This window comes from Chlamydotis macqueenii, chromosome 7, assembly GCF_036417535.1.
Source record: "Chlamydotis macqueenii isolate bChlMac1 chromosome 7, bChlMac1.mat, whole genome shotgun sequence".
Lineage (NCBI taxonomy): Eukaryota > Metazoa > Chordata > Aves > Otidiformes > Otididae > Chlamydotis > Chlamydotis macqueenii.
The window spans coordinates 8,345,705-8,362,747 of NC_141562.1; the positions used below are offsets into that span (position 1 = coordinate 8,345,705).

The 17,043-nt window shown below is 35.9% G+C and overlaps 1 protein-coding gene across 3 annotated transcripts in view; it reads left to right on the forward strand.

Annotated features, from left to right (window-relative positions):
* WAPL (WAPL cohesin release factor) overlaps window positions 1-17,043 on the forward strand; it is a 70,510-nt gene that overhangs the window by 43,474 nt on the left and 9,993 nt on the right. For 2 of the 3 annotated variants that reach the window (XM_086751886.1, XM_086751885.1), the window contains exons 6-11: window positions 2,361-2,513; window positions 2,761-2,897; window positions 4,655-4,766; window positions 9,786-10,013; window positions 14,891-15,002; window positions 15,988-16,085. In XM_086751886.1, coding sequence (XP_086608012.1) covers window positions 2,361-2,513; window positions 2,761-2,897; window positions 4,655-4,766; window positions 9,786-10,013; window positions 14,891-15,002; window positions 15,988-16,085 — 840 coding nt within the window. The remainder of the gene's footprint in view (window positions 1-2,360; window positions 2,514-2,760; window positions 2,898-4,654; window positions 4,767-9,785; window positions 10,014-14,890; window positions 15,003-15,987; window positions 16,086-17,043) is intronic. The other variant, XM_086751884.1, reaches the window with a different exon arrangement.

The following is a 17,043-nucleotide window of genomic DNA, read 5'->3' on the forward strand; positions in this document are numbered from 1 at the left end:
TGGTTTTCTTTTTGGTGTTGTTTTTTTTTTTTTTTTTTATTCCACCTGTATGTGTGTGGTTCTGGTACTAGCCCCTCTTCGATTTATGGTTGGTTTTGGTTGCATTCTCACAGTATTCTGAGCAGCCTTCCTTCAATGTTAACTGCACTGCTTGGAAAATGCGGATGATTCACTTTAAAATAACCATTGCCACCAGTGTTTGAGGAAAGAGCAGAAATATCAGTCCTGGATTTCTCCTAAACCATTTTCTCAATTTAAATTGTATGCATTTGAACTGAAGCTTTTGTTGCTTACTGAGTTGTTTGTATTGATACTGATTTTTGTGAAGTACTCTAATAGCTAACTTGAAGGCAGATTTTGTCTGAGTCTTTTCAGACAGACTTTGTACATATCTTCTTCAACCTAGGAAGATGTCTGGATCATCCATATTCAGACAAGCCATTTTCTCTTCTGTCAGACTTCCACTTTTTAACTGGAACCATCAAATATAAATTGAGGAATATGGCAGAGGTTTGGCTGGACATGCCGGTTGGGGGAATTTGTTATGATGTACATCTGAAATTACTTCAGGCACTTTTTTTAAACCTTGATTTACATGTGTGTAATTAAGGTTTAAGAGTTATAGGATAAATGAGCCTCAATCCAAATGTTCAATGGTAATGCCTGTGCAGATGATCCTGCCTCTTTAATTTCTGTATAAATCAGTTACCTGAAGATCTGGATAAATTTGTCTTAGATTTACAGTGAGAAACCCATAGCATGCAAACTGCTTATGCCAAGTAATCTTTCTTACGACCTTTCCAAGCTTCCTTGGAATTGGCTTTGAAGGGGAAGCCGATTAACCAAGACGTGTATGAGATACTGCAGTGGATCTCCTGTGTTCACAGACTGATAAGATCAGAGTCCTCCAGGATGTGCTCTGAACTTTATTAGCATTTTGCCACTGGAACCTAAGTGAGCAAATACTGAAGTGCTACACAATGATAGAGGCAGCATGTAAAGAGTATTCCATTAATATAGCAGGTTATTTTGACTTATATTTTAATTTTGACTGTCAATGTACAATGCACAAGAAGGCTTTCTCTCAAAATATCCCATGGAGTGAGTAACAGTTAATGCATCCTCTATGCCTGCATATTAATTCTATTTTTTTTCAGTCACACTTCAGAAAAATATCTAATTTTTCCATGTAAGGAGACTATGTGATGGTACTTAAGAGATTGAGGGTGAATAGATGACCACTGGTGTTGGCACTTGTATGTTTACAATTTGGCATTTGGAGATCTTTTTCCTGCATGCCTTGTTTTCTCTAGTTTGTCTCCATATCTGAAGTTGTGCCAAAGAAGTAATCTGAAGATCACTAAGGTGACACTTAAGCTTATAGTAGTCTCAAATGAATACAGAGGTGTAGGTCAAGGAGAAACCTGCAATACTTACCCGAGATGGCTGGAAACTTGTCAGTAGTTATTCTAGACCTAACATCAAGTTCTCTACTACCTGTTATAAGTTTATAATAGGTGTTGCTGTGTTTCATGCTATAATATGTTGCTCCTTAAATATTAACAGTGCAAATATGAATAAGGACAGTGTACAGAGAATACCATGAATTTACAAGAGCGTACTCTACGCATGCATGCACCATGCCTCTCCTATTTCTCCGTGTGGCAGTTTTTTATGGTGCTGCAAAACTTATATCAGTAGTTTTCTGCCTACAGGCAAAATACAATTTGGAGTGTCAGGTTGGAGAGGTTGGTTTTCTGATAGCTACACTCTGAGTACAGTAGTGTGGTAGCCTCCAGTTTTTAGAGATGAGAACCGTAGGCACAGAGCTTTTCAGTTCAGGCAGTCTCGAGACAGTGGTTGCTCAATGCTGTGTTTGTATCCAGAGCAGCGTACTTAATGATGGTTCAGTATAGCAACCAAATTAGTCAATCCTGGAAGCTCCAGTGTAAGGGGGTAAGGTACTTGTAAGTATCAACAAATCATTGTTTTTAAACACTAAACTTGGTTGGTTTACTTACCCTGAAGCTTAAGGAACTAGTGTAAAGGACTACATTTTTTTCCTTTTCCTTCTTTTCCCCCCTCTTCCTTTTTTAGTTTCAGAATTCCACTGGAGCTTTCCTGACTACTTAGAACTGGTTTTTGTATTTAAAAATGCATATAACTGCTGACATTTTTTTTTTTTTAAGAGTAGGTATGTTATCACATGGCTCAGGTACATCTTCGGTAGTGTAAGGCAAGGACTACATAGTCCCAAAATGTGAATTTGACAATTGCACACCTGTACTGTTTCCTGATGTATTTAGTGTATGTTTACATGCTGAAAACATCTGCCGATTTTAGCACTTTCTTATTAATAGGTAAGGCTATCTTCAAAGGAGGCAATTCATAAAGATGATGGAGTTTTTAAGGCTCCTGCACCACCTCCCAAAGTGATAAAAACTGTGACAATACCTACTCAGCCCTATCAAGAGATAGTAACTGCATTGAAATGTAGGAAAGAAGACAAAGAAGTAAGTATTCTTAACAAATTTTTAAGATAAAGAATTATTGGTAATCCTAAGTACTGAAGGAACAGTGTGAATGAAATCTGGCTTTCCTATTAAAGATAATATTTTTATCTAAATAGTTGAATGGCCTTCCTTAACTTCTTAATGTTTCCTTGCACTCAAAACCGAATAGATTTTTAAACTGTACTTGTTAAGGTTATAATCAATCCCAAGAGCAACTTACCTAGGTCAAAATATTTGTCTCTTCCAGTTATACACTGTTGTTCAGCATGTAAAGCACTTCAATGATGTAGTGGAATTTGGTGAAAATCAAGAGTTCACAGATGATATTGAGTACTTGCTAAGTGGATTGAAGAGCAATCAGCCCCTAAACACACGTTGCCTTAGGTAAGATATCTTAATATAAAACACTGAACCTATATTTAAAAGAGGTATTGAATTAAATATTCATCAATGAAGTGACCATACTTTAAAATATTGTTTAGGTAGTTATCTGACACTTCTGCTATAAAGAAGACTGTAAAAGATACTGTTTAAATCTAGCCACTTGTTCTTTATCTTCCTGTTGAGAAGTAACATAGCTAGCATGCACTGGAAGTATTGTAGCCTCACTATTAATTGGAAGCTTCCCTGAGTTGTCTTGAACTATTTATTGCACTTTTTAATATTCAAGTTATACATTTTTACAAATTTAGTATCAGAAATGTTAGTCTTGCTTTGAAAAAGTTTGACTTAATATTGGTTTCTATTCCTTGGACAAAAAAAAATAGTTAGAATGACGTTCAATAACCATGTAGTATTTTTTTTTTTTAATAGTTGTAAATTTTCCTATCTATTTAGCAAAACTAAAATGGTAAAGAAAAGCTTGAATCCACAGAGACAAGTGATAAGGACACATTACTTGAGATTTGATGGTGAATGAGAAAAAGCTTTATATGCTTCTGAAAGAGCTGTTTTAAAAGTTTATTCTTCATGTTCCTCAAAAACTAGCAATGAATGTTGTTGCTGGAGTATAAACACAACATATCTATTACCCAGTTTGTGTGTACATTATGATAAGAAAAAATTCATACCATAATGACAGTTTAGGAGTTTTTCACATTGAGTGCACTTAATGTGCTCATATGGCAAGCTTCCTAAAATCTTAAACTGACTTTTTTACTTTCCAAATTTAAATCTTGGAATGTAACTTGTATAAACACAATAAAAAATTTTTTCTTTCAGTTATCAAATTAAAAGAAAAGTATTTTTCCAAAGGAAATCAATGTGTAAGGATAGGAATAGACGTAAAAGAATCAGAAACTGGTAGGTAAGCTCTAACTGGTGCTGTTGTGACAGAAAGACTGCTTGTTCTTTAAACCCCATACAGTATGAATCTTTCATAGTAAAGATTCCTCAGTAGTCATGGAAGACTTGATTGCAGAATCACTCCCACATTACTCCATGTTTAAAAGCAATATATTTTTAATAGTCTGTATGCTGCACTGTGCTAGAAATGGCAGACAGCTTGCAAATAAAACTAGGGGAAGACTTCCGTTTTTAAAATAGAACTGTTATGCTGATCACTGATGAGATTAATATATTTGCCAGATTTTTCCTGAAATCTATAGTGTTTCCATCAACCATAAATGCAGCAATAAATATTAAAAATGTTTGGTTTTTTGTAGAAGTCCTGTCACATGTAAGTGAGACTAATCAGTCAATTAGCTAGATAACTGTTACATGGCCATGGAAGTTCACATTTATGATTGCTGGTAATGCCTTGATCCGTAGTACGGTCTCCTGTGCCTCTAAATAGGAGCTTCATGCTTAATCCATGAACATTTTACTTCAAGTGTAACTATTTGAAATTATTTCATCTTCTGTTTGAAAGAAGCAAGTTCAGGGTACCCTCTCAAATCCTGTTTTTAGCCAACCTTAAAATAAAGCACACACAGTTTGGTGCTGGTAGACAACTGTTGAATAAAATGCTGCTCTGTCCCCCAATTACAAACTTGCCTTATATGAATTTTAGAAGAAATGTCCTGGCAGAGTTTGTCAGAGTCTCAGGTACATGGTCAGTCATGTTTTGCAGACTTGTTTATCTGCCATTTTTGTAAATGTGTTCATTTTAGTTGTTCTAATCCAGAATTAATTGTCTATAGTGTAATCAGCTTGGCGACAAAGTGCGCCATGCCCAGCTTCCGGATGCATCTGAGAGCACATGGAATGGTAGCCATGGTTTTCAAAACACTGGATGATTCCCAACACCATCAGGTATGGACATACCATGTGTTTCACCAAAGTTTCGTGATACCTGTCTACTTAGTATGATGTGTACATGTAATTCAAGCACAAGCATCCCGTATAGTGTGCGTCTAGGATCAGTGGCTCCATTTTAGAAATCTATAGTGAAGTGAAAAATAAGAGCACTTGTGTTCCAATGACAAATTCCCCTTCTGCTATTTGGGTTTGGAAATTCTTTTAAAAAATACTTAAGCTTTTCAAAAAAACTGAATACTCTCTGGATTGCTATTTTATATCTTCTCTTAAGCTTTTTTCAATAGTTTTATTGTTTCATTTCATTTCATTTATAATTTTTTTCAAATAAAATACATTTGAAAGGAATCCTTTCTCCTTTATATTTAAAGATGACTCTAAGTGCTTATCTCCAGACTTGCTTGTATGTCAATTATTGCTTTTTCTGTAGCCATTTTGGGGTATTTTTCATGTCTTGTGTTTGTCTCCTTGAGCAGTGCTGTAATTGCAGTTGTAGGGGACCTTGAGTATGCAGTGTTCTATGATAAATCTAGGAAAAGTAAATTTTAACTACTTATTGAACATGACCCAAGAGTTAAAAACTGAAGCAGTTTGGATTTTCTTTCTTATCAACTTTACAAGTTCAATTCAACTGTAATAGAAAACACTTCTTGCTGTTTTTCCAGCAGTTGGAAACTGTGCCACTGTGGAGTATCCCTTGAGGTATTTTTACAAAAGCTGCACATAAGACATATTACTTGAAGTGGGTCATAGATAGGTATATCCAATCAGATTTTTTACTTTTATACGGCATACAATGTGGAAGGAAACTTTACACCTGCAGAAACAGACATTTAAGAGCTTATATTTGACACCTTACTGTGGGTGGGGGGAAAAGCTGTAGAGCTTTACGTAACTAATTTAAAATAGTAGCTTATTTTCTGTCTCTCTCACAAATTAGCAATGGCATAGGAATTGGGTTGAATGCGTTAATTATTTTGTCAGTTGTCAAAATAGTGCGAAGTGATAGTAGAAGTAAATAAAGTATAGTCATGCTATTCAGGACAGTTCCTACCACTGAGTTGCAGGAGATCTGCAGAGGACAGCTACGGTTCCTTGGAAAATGTACAAGCTTGCTTGGTGTATTTTTGGCTGTCTTTTAACAGTTACCATTATTCCTTCATTTGCAGAAGAACTAGCACATACAGTTCAAAAGGAAATGGCAAGCTATTATTAGTCTGCAGTAACAAAAACCATTGATTATATTCACTCTTTTCAGTATATTTCATTAAATGCTCCATCTTGTCAGGAAAAAAAAAATGGTAGCTAAGGTTTTAATATAGTTACAGTGCATTTTTGTTACTGGTTATAGAGTATTATAAAATTACTGATTTATCAAACTGGTATTAATAAATGCGAAAATATGTGCTCTGACTACTGACAGTATATGCTTCAACAGTGACCTTCTCTGTATAAGCTTGCTGTCTTTATATACTACCCTTTCATTCACTAATTATTTCACTAAAATTTTAACTTGTTAAAAATGAATAGAAATTTCTCCACTACATCTCAGTGCAAACTAACTTAAGAATACTAAATTCACACTAGGTTTTGTTTGCATGGTTCGAATCCATTTAAGGTTAATAAGGATTGGGGGAAAAAAAATACAATTATTTTGTTAATATTTTCTTTCAAGTGTGTTGGAGATGGGAAAACCACCACAGTGACATTGCTAATGGAAACAGATGTAAGCATGTACAGCGTTCATTCTACTGATACAATGGGATAGACCGAGAAAGTAGGGGACTTTTATGTGTCCATAAGGATATAAAATACCAGTTGCAGAGGGGTTTTTTTTGTTGTTGTTTTTTTTTTTTTTTTTAACCAGCAAAGAAACCAAAATAACCAGCTATCTTACCGAGCTATCCTCCAAGATATTTACATGAAAATTACTTATTCCACCAAATTTTTCGTGTAGATTTGTCTTCAAGCTGCAGTTTCAGTTTTTAACTTTGTCTCTCCAGCTATGCTCTAAAGGTTTTGGAGTGGTATTAATTTTTAAAATAAAAACTATATTTACATTATAGCTGTCAATAGTTAAGCACAGAAATGTGGTTTTGTAATGTCTTCAGCATGTGAATAATTAAAAAAAAAATGCATTAAATGTAGTGCTGAACCCTGGAAAATAACCATCTGTTGCCACAAGCTGGAGTATAAATAGAACAAGCAAGAGAGACAAGGATGAGAGTGGGTGTAAATAAATGGTCTGCCATTTCTGGAGTATATGTTCAACTGGGATGTTTTCCTGAATTCTGTAGAATTATGGAGTGCAACTCCATAGTTAGATATGCCATAAAATTTCTGTCTAGAGCAAATTCTATTTATTTTACTTCTTTTTACTCTCCACATTTCTTTGGAAGCAGAATGTATTTTAAGCATCTTGAGGAACAGAAAAAAAAATCCCACTCAAAAACCAGCTTCGCTGCTGCAATCCATATGGGTGGGATTTTGAGGATTTGATTGGGTTCTTTGGTTGTTTTGCTTGATTTGTTTTTTTTTTTTTTTCTTTAGGATATTGATTAAAAATGAGTTATACTAACAATTTTTCCCCCGTTCTTAATTCGGAATTCTGTGTATGGTAGGGCATAGAACCACAGACTCATAGAATGGTTAGGGTTGGAAGGGACCTTCAAAGGTCATCTAGTCCAGCCGCCCTGCAAGGAGCGGGGATATCTTTGACTAGATCAGGTTGCTCAGAGCCTCATCCAGCCTGGCATGAGATAACTTAACTGTTTTTAACACTTAGAGAAGAACAAAGCAAAATGTAGAGATGTTATGTTCAAGATTAAACCAACTTGCCTGTAGGGACTAAGAAAAACGAGTTTGAGAAAACCTGTATCACTGGCATGTAGCTGAAGCAGGTTTGTTCCACATTATGAGCACCATTCACATTTGAGGTCCTTACTTTTGTAACATCACTATTTTTCTGTTGCATGTTGGCGTTTGGAGCCTTATTGGCCTGACTGCCGTCTGTATAGATGCTGTTGCAGGAACCTAGTTCTTATTACACATAGCTACTCCACTCCTTTTGGCTTTTCTGGCAATCCTCCTGCAGCTTGAAACCTTCTGTGTAATGTCTTAGTCCCCTGCTTGGGTTCCTTCCGGTCACATTTCAGTATCTTAAAGCCCGGGTGGAAGGTCTGATGGCAAGGGTTGAGAGAGCTTATGTGGAGGGAGAACGATTGCTCTGCGCAATAGGAAGTCAATTGGATTGCAAAGAAGGAAAGGAGCCTGGGACAGGCAAGGGCTTGGTACAGAGGCTTGCAAAATGAGTGTCATTGCCCTTATCAGACTTTGGAGTATCTATAAAGAGTTTCTGAGTAGTGATCTAAGAACAGTCTCTGACTTCTAGAAATGCCTAAGTACTGGCAGCCCAGATTAACAATTTAGCAGTTAGCCTCTATTCCCTGCTGCATAATTTCTAGTTGATAGAAAGTCCTTTGGAGGCTTCAGCTTTTTTTTTCAGTAGTGATACTCACAGCTAAGATTTTTTTAATTTTATTTTTCAAACAATGCTGTGTCTTTAAGTTTACATTAATGTTGGAAACTCTTGCTTGCTTCCTTTGGTATTACAAATGCATAGTTGATATTAGCCAGATTAAAGTCTATTCGGCTGAGTGTTTCCTTGACTCAGACAGGAAGAAGTTTTAACATAGCTTTTGATAGACTGTCAGCTGCCTAATCCTGTTTCGGAAATGCTGATATTGTTTAGTGTGACCAGGTATAATTATTACTTGCTTCTAAAATAAATAGAGGCAGCTAATGATTGCTTTGGTGGTTTGCTGAACTCTAAACAAGGTACTCATCTGTTATGACACAGAAATCCAACTCTTTCCTGTTGAGCTGTGCTACATTAACCTCCCAGAATTAGTTTGTCTCGTATTTTTTTTTATTTACTTTATGCGGGGAAAAAAAAAAAGAAATTGATGCATGCAGCATGTTGACTTTTGAGAAATGAAGTCGGTGAGGCACACACACCCCCCCACATGCCTCCTAGCTCTTTTTTCCTCCAGATACCATCAGAGGTTTCTGGAAGTATTGTGCCCAGCACAACTCAGTTCTCCATAAACACTTCTCTTTACTGTAGCTTGGAGCTCGCCTGGATAGATGGGTCTCTTGGTGCAGGTGCTATACTCACCAGGGACAGATAGCTTTGCTCTGATCTCTTCACTGTCGTTTGTCCCTTCCTGACAGTCACCTTCTGTTGTTGCTGTTCTGGATCCTCATGAAGATGAAATTTAATTCCTTCTTGAATTAGAATTAAGTATTCTTTAGGCAGTAAGGAGTCCCTATACACGGATCCTGTGTAAGATAGGGATGGTCAAGATGATAACGTTTGCTTGTTAAGGACTGATGGGGACAGGAGGAAGCTGGTTTGTACTCTTGACTGCTTCCAAAAAGCAGAATTCCCCTGGAAATGGAATGTGTTTGTGCCAGAAAGGTTTGGGTAAACTATTGACTGACAGACTTGCTTGGCAGAATTGGAATGTATGTCACCAGGCTCTTGTTTTTTTTCCCCTCCTTTCACATGCAAACACTGTCTCCATGATCTGTATATTTTCTGATGCTGTCACCAGCTTATCCCATCAAACCAGAATGTTCACCTACCTTGCCATACACCCTGTGCTTTTTTGCTTTGTTCCCCTGCCATCTGTCTCTTCTATAATGCTGGAGTTACCGTTTCTTATTCTGTCTGCAGCACTGACTCCCTTAAAAGTAGAAAATCCTGATTTTCTTCTAGGGTTTTGTTAATGTTTTAAATGATCCTGTCTCAGTGGTACTGGTTAGGAGAATGTATTAGTAACTTGCTAGAAGGAATCTATGTACAACAGTAAGTACTTATACAAGTGCTAGCGTAGATTAGGACGTATTAGGCTTTTTCTTTTGTAAACCTTCAGCTTGTTTATTAAAAATTGTAAAAGATCTGCCTGACATGATTACTAGAAACTAACTCTTTCTTTGTTCTCCCAACCCAAGAATTTATCCCTTTGTACAGCAGCTCTAATGTACATCCTGAGTAGAGATCGTTTGAACATGGATTTAGACAGAGCTAGTCTGGATCTGATGATACGACTTTTGGAATTGGAACAAGATGCTTCTTCTGCCAAGCTGCTGAATGAAAAAGACATGAATAAAATTAAGGAAAAAATTCGGAGACTGTGTGAAACTGTTCACAACAAACATCTTGATCTCGAAAACATCACGGTGAGTATCATGCTTTTATTTGAAAGCCTTGGAACTAGTGGAATGCTTAGTAAAATGGAACCTGTAAGCATCATTTTTCATCTTGTATCTCCCAGCTAAGGAGTCGCAACATTTTGTCTACCTCCTATGTGTATATAGCTGCACTGCAAGTATTGTTGTCTTTAAATTTTCAATTTCCTTTCTAAAAGGCTGTTAGTAAGATAAAGTTACCATGTTCTTCAGCTGTCTGATTCACCACTCACTCCTAAGGGTAGCTAGTTAAAGGTAGCAATTAAAAGCAAGTAACACTTGAAATCACCATGTTAAAGACCATGCTTAGATTGTTTAACTCTTATTTCTTTGCCAAAGTTTTATACATATATTCACAAACAATAGGTGTTCTTACATGGGAATAAGAGTATATTGTGTGTTAAATTAAAAACTAGTGCAAGTTCTTCTGGGGCAGGGGGGGAATCTGTTGTGCAGAAACTGATTTCTCTGTGCCCAAAGCGTAGTGGCAGATCTATTGACTACCATAAATGTGCATGAATTTTTTTCCTTCCCTTCTCAAACATGCTTGTTTTTTATGAATGTATCTTCAGCTGCAACAGAGCGAACTATTTTTGTTTAAAAATAAATTTGGCCATGATTTGATGCTAGCATCAAGCTAGCTTGAAAAATAAAGGGTAAGCTGCAAGTCTTTTAAAAAGACTGTATTTAAAGAACTGATGACAGATTGACTAGATGAGTGGTCAGAGATGGCAAAAATTAGTAATGTGTTTTTGTTTTCACCATATTTCAGTATAACAGATGTTAGTATGATCTTATTTTTTTAAACATCTTGTAATACATTCTTTTAATGTTTTAAAGATTCTTCTTAAGTTTTTGCCATTTTCCATGTAATACTTATACTCAACAGGAGAAGCTTCTGATTTATTGTTTAAGAAGAGTGCTTTTTAGAGCTTTATCTCTGCAAGCAGTGTTCCAACTCCTGCCAGTAATCTGCAGTTAAGATTGTATTCCATCTTAGGTTAGATTAAAAGATGATATACCTTGTTGAGCTGGCATTTTCTCTTGTAGTTTTTGTGAATTTTTTTGTCAGTTTAGAATTTTCTCCAAAATTCTAGCTATGGAACAGATAGCTGAATTGGTATAAAAAGTCAGTGTTATGTGGCAGTAGAAAGAGCTGAATTTTGAGGGAGGAAGATGATATTGATGACGTAATTCTTAACCTTGGTAATCAGTTTGTGGTGACAAGGAAGAATTGTTTCAGTTTTAGGCTTGTTTCCTGCAAACCTATGAAATGTGCATGTAAGGGGCTCATATTAATGTTCTGGCCTTTGAAATCTACAAAGGAAGAATGAATTTGAGGTTATTTTAGCTTACTTTCTGAATTCACATGATACTATCTGAAGATACCAGCACAGAATAAAATTTGTTCTCTAGGTGGTGATCAGCTAGGAACTGGTATAATCAGTGTCTTATTTCAGTGCTGTTTTGGCACTGAAGGCAGCTCACGTAGCTCCCAGTCTGTCAGTGCCAGGATATCTTTTGCACTGCAGAATGTAAGACAGCTCCTTTTATTAAGCATGGAACAGCTGGTACAGGTTCCTCATTGCTAAAGCATCCAGCCCCACAGACCACTGTCTCCTATTTGAGCTTTTCTCATATTCAGAATCTGAGCTAGCCTGATGGTTTTTTATGAACTGTAAGTCTGTTCTTTTGTTTTCTTAGGGATGGGTTTTAAAGCAAGAGGATATATTAAAAGGGACTCTGTCTTGTAAAAAAGTTGTCCATGAGTAAAGAGAAATATTATTTCAGGCCATCAGTTTCAGCTGTTTTGTTGTTGTTGTTTTTTCATGAGACATCTCTGTTTCTTAAAATTATGTTGAGCTGTTGTTGTGAATGTGTTGACTACTATAGTACCTCACAGATGGAAACTGGTTCCCTCCCAGCTGCACCATCTAGAAGTAGAGACTGTATAGTGTTTAGAGAACATATGCAAGCCAAATAAGATTATTAGGTTGTCTTCCAGTTTATGATAGTAGCAACGGTAAGTTGTGACAATAATAAACTTCATATGTAGAAGAGAAAGTTGCTTTCATATAGATCTCTCATTTAATATAAGAAGTAATTTCTGTTTTGTACTAGATGACAGGCAGAAAATGCTAACAAAATGCAAATCTTCTGGAGGTAAAGAAAAGATCTGTGCTTTTTCACACTCAGACATATCCACTGAGAAACAGGAGGATTGCAGCAGATGTTTTGATGACTCCAGTTTGTGCCTAACCAATTATACCTTAGTTTTTTTAATCTTACACAGATCAAAGAAAGATGATCAATACTGCATATCTCTTTCCACAGACCGTGTTGTCTGTGTGACTGTCTAGGAGTTAATCAGACTAATTTTTGAGTACTCAAACAGGTATTCAGAGGGTTCTGTTTTCCAAACTGTTATGAACGTTAAAAATGTGAATCTAGAAATTGAAATGGAGTTCTCCATGGGTTGAATTTGTTCCAGTTTTTTTGCTGGCTTAGAAGATAAAACCTGAAGAAGTTATCCTTAATGTTAACAAATGGCACTTGCGTCTCATGAACACAGCCTGCTGTAGCTGATGTTTGCAGATAGCTCCTCTCTGTTGCATCATTATGAAAACTTTCAGAAGTGACTTCTCTTTTCAGTTGGTGAAAGACATTATTCTGTTTTTCACTCTCAGCATAAGGCTGAAAGCTTAAGGAAACCATGTTTTGAACTGTTGGTGTTAAAATTTTGTAGTAATTGACATCAAAATTGAATAGAATTAATTACTTTCCTCAAAGCAAAAGAGTTAGAAGGTTTGATTCATTTTATTTTTTTAGAAAAGTGAAAGTTGTGTTTTTATGCTCAGTAGTATAAACATAAAATTATATTCTCTTTTTTGAGGTCTTACTGCCCTTTGACAGAAAACAAAGCATCATATTTTAAATAGTGTGTGACTTTTGAACTTTCATGGTGAAGGCATTTAGGAAGTTAAGTTAATATTTTGTAACTATTAACATCTCTTAAGGAGAGTTTTTAATCGGCTTGTATCAATCTGGTTTAGGTTATGCGTGATTTCAAATATCCATGTTACAATATTTTCAAGCTTGATCTATAAAAGTGAAAGGAATCATCTGAAGAAGATGGGAAAGCCAGAGAGAGAGGAATCCGTTAAAGTGCTGTCTTCAGGTTTTCTCCCTCAAAACACTTAGTCATTTAGTTGGCTTAAGAAAGGAGGTTCTCCATCCATTGCTTAAAATATCCTCTTCTTCTTTAGCATTATGTTTTTAACTTACAGTTTCTAAAAGTGTGAGGTTTTGGATCTTGCATCTCCCAGTGATGAGATAAGAACACCCTGTAACCAAGTGTGTTTAGTTTCCATGCTGTTGGAAGACTCCTGCAAGTGACTGTTGGCAATTACAGGTAGTTAGCAATTTCCTGGATGGTAGAACAGTTGCAGGAGTAATTGTAGCTTTGTCTTTGTTTCTTCTGTGGTGGGGAATTGAGATGCTGCTGACTCAGGGAAGAATGATTTATTGTAGATTTGCTGCTGCTTGTGTTCTCTTGTCCTCCACAACACTTCCATGACACAAGGGCACTTCCATTTGCATTGGAGAAATGCTGTTACTGATAGATGCTCATCAGTGACAGTGTGCTGCAGAGCTTGCTCCTAAAAAACAGAAATGTCTAACTTTGAGTAGTAACTCTTCTTTGTCAATATTAATCTTCAACTTTATTTTCCTCCTTGGAAATGAATATTTTTGAAAACAAGGAAAGCAGCTGAAGATGATGGGGGGGGCAGCTCATGCGATTTATAACTTGGTTTTCCAAGACAATGGGGTGTTTACTCAAGCCTGGTGAGTACTGTTATTCCCAGGAGCTGCTGAGGTTTGAACTGGTATCCTAGAACATGCTGCACAGCTCAGAATAAGCACAGCCATCCTTGAAGCATTACAAATCAAATGTGTCAAGGAGGGAAGATGAATCGAGTGGTTAAATTCAGTTGACTTTAGTGCAATCTTACAGCTTTTTCTCCAACCTTTCATTGTTGCATTTATGTACCTTATATGAAATTATTAAGCTTATAGTAGTCCCGATTTGCCTGTGTGTTTTCCACGTGTTTCCAAGTCTATACTGGTCACTTTTGTGTATGTGCAAATTTATATGTGTGGTATTTTTTTTTTATTAACATTTACCTTTTATTAGAGGCCTTTGGAAAAAAAAAAAAAAACAATTTATAGACTTGACTTTATAAATGGTGTTAGTTTTGTTTAAAAACATTGCAGGGGCTTAATTAAGATCATAATCTAAAATCTCTTCAACTTGCTTTTGCAGGGAGTAAACTTGTCTTCGCTGTTGTTGCATTTTGATATGTGTTCCTCTTAAAAAAATTAGTAAATGTAATAAGACTTTCTACAGTGTTTTAGTTTAATTGCTGTCTTAGGTGAGTTTAAAATTGAAAACACAGAATACTTCTGTGAGAATGAAAAGTATTCAACATGCATCAGAGCCAGTGTATCTGGGAGGCAGAGAATCAGTGTTCCCTGTGGCTTTTCTTGGTTCTTTTACTTGCCTGGCTGATTTTTCCATTTCCGTCCTCCACTTTTTCTGTTGATAACAAGATAAACAGATGAAAGGAAGATGCTTAGGTTTTCTAAGCGATTAATAAAATCAAGAAAAAGTTGAAAATGCCAAGTACGTTTTTTATCAGTACCAGGTTATTTTTTAGATATGCATGTTTTTCAGTCTGTCCTTGCTCCCTCTGGTGGTGGTTCTACTCAGAACCCATAATGTTGTTTTTATGGTTTTTATATGATGTGATATATTGGCTACAGCTACATATGATGATTTCACTAATTCTGGAACCTAACTCTTTCAGACTGGGCATTTGGCAATGGAGACGTTACTGTCTCTCACCTCAAAACGAGCTGGGGACTGGTTTAAAGAAGAACTGCGACTTCTAGGTGGTCTTGATCATATTGTAGATAAAGGTATTTTGGAGATGCTGCTTTGACAGTGTGCAATATTTGTGAATCTTACTAAGATATTTGCTTTCTTAATGTTCATTTTTCTGTGGTTAAAAATAGAAACACGAATTCTCAGCAATGTTAAAAATAAAGCACGCAATTCGATATCAAGTCACTGGGAAATATTAGTGACTTTAATATGTTGCATGTGGGATTGAAAGTAGGTCTAAGGTTAAACAGAATGTGTATGAAGTTGCATATGATGTTTGAGATAATAAATATTTTAAGCTTAGACAGTATACAGATTACTGTGTAACATATCTCTGTAGAGCACCCAAATACAGCACACTTGTTCCAGACTAAAATCTCCTTTACTGTCTTCTAGAATTATTTTCAGGCTTGATATTTTTTTAACTGAATATCTCAAAGGAAGTCAACTCTTCAAGAAGAAATGATGGGGGTTTTGTTTCCTTATTTTTTTAAGATATGTCTTGATTAGTTTTTTTGGATCAGCATCTTAGAGTTAGGAAAAAGGGACATTTCTAAAATGAATTCTTGAGCTGAATAAAGCCTGGTAAAGTAAGCAGAGGAGCGGACAAAGGAAGGATTGAAGAAATGAAAGTGTTCAGCTTGCACACGGTTTCAGAGAGAGTGTGCGTGCTATATGTTTTTTATCTTCTACAAAACAATGCATTACAGTTATGGAACATTAGTCATGTGCTGTACAATCTCTTAATTGTCAATAGAAAATAAAATATACAGATAGGTAATTTGTGGCAACAATAACAAACATGTAAAGCCAAAAGGTGGTGGGTTAGTTTTTTTAATTTACTTGGAGAAAATAAAAATTTTGGAACGCTGATCATATTTTTGTGATTGTTTCCTAATATTAGGGTTTTGTAAAGCGTAAACCAAGGTTGATAGCAACTTTCTGAATAGCTGGTTAGTTTGTACACTTGGCTTTTGAAGACCTCTTACTGATAGCGAACAACAACTTCTTTCTGTTTAGTTAAAGAATGTGTGGATCACCTAAGCAGTGATGAAAATGAAGAGAAATTGGTTGCTTCATTATGGGGTGCAGAAAGATGTTTACGGGTCTTAGAAAGCGTGAGTATGAGCAGATGTATTGCATTCCTGAAAGCTGCTTTTTCTCAACCAGACCTTTTCAATGTTAAATTCTTTCAATATGTACTTACATAATAACACTGTAAGGTTGATTATTTTTTGTAGGCAATACTAGCTTTTTGGTGTTTATCAGTGTTCCTAGAATGTTCAAAAATGTCTTACCATTCTGTATGTGTGTACAATACTGTAAGGTGTTGGGTTTTTTTTTTAATGAGAAAAACTGAATGTAGCATGATGCTTTTTCTTAAGTTCCTACAAAAAGCTGCTGTTCATGGATGTTGTTTTTGAGGCATGAATTTAACTTTCTTAGTGTGTTTCTAGTAATAACAGATCCTGATAAAAGCACCGTTTTCTTAGAAGCAATAAATTGATGTATATTTTAAACATTACTGCTTTTAAACGTCAGCTGGCTAAGCACTGAAAGAGAAAACTGCCCTGAAAGTCACACTAGTCCTGTAATCAGCTGAGTGTGTATATTGAGATGGTAAATAGTTTTTTATGAGAACTTGCAACAGAGTTAAAATACACAGTGCTTTTGTAGAGCTTAATTGACAGGAATTGGGAGCATCTGCTTCTTTACGATGCCTTTCATATTTGTTACTAGGGTTACTCTTTTTTTTAGTGTGATACGGTAAGCAAGCAGAAGAGCGTTGTGATGTTCTAGCAGTACATCTCTACGCATCAGAAAGCAACATTTGGGTTCAGAGTACAGGTCAATAAATTTTAGTAAACACCTTAAACCCAAGTTAGGGGGTAAATAGCTACAGCACCAACTTGTTTTCTTCACTAAAATAGGACAGAGTCAAAAATAGTGTAAAAGTAAGCTAAAAACTGAGGAAGATGAACAAATGCTGAAGTACTAATTCCAGTGTGCCTACTTAAAAATTAGTGGCACCTAGCTCTTTACCTGCCTTCTGAACAGTGAGAGAAAAAATTTCAG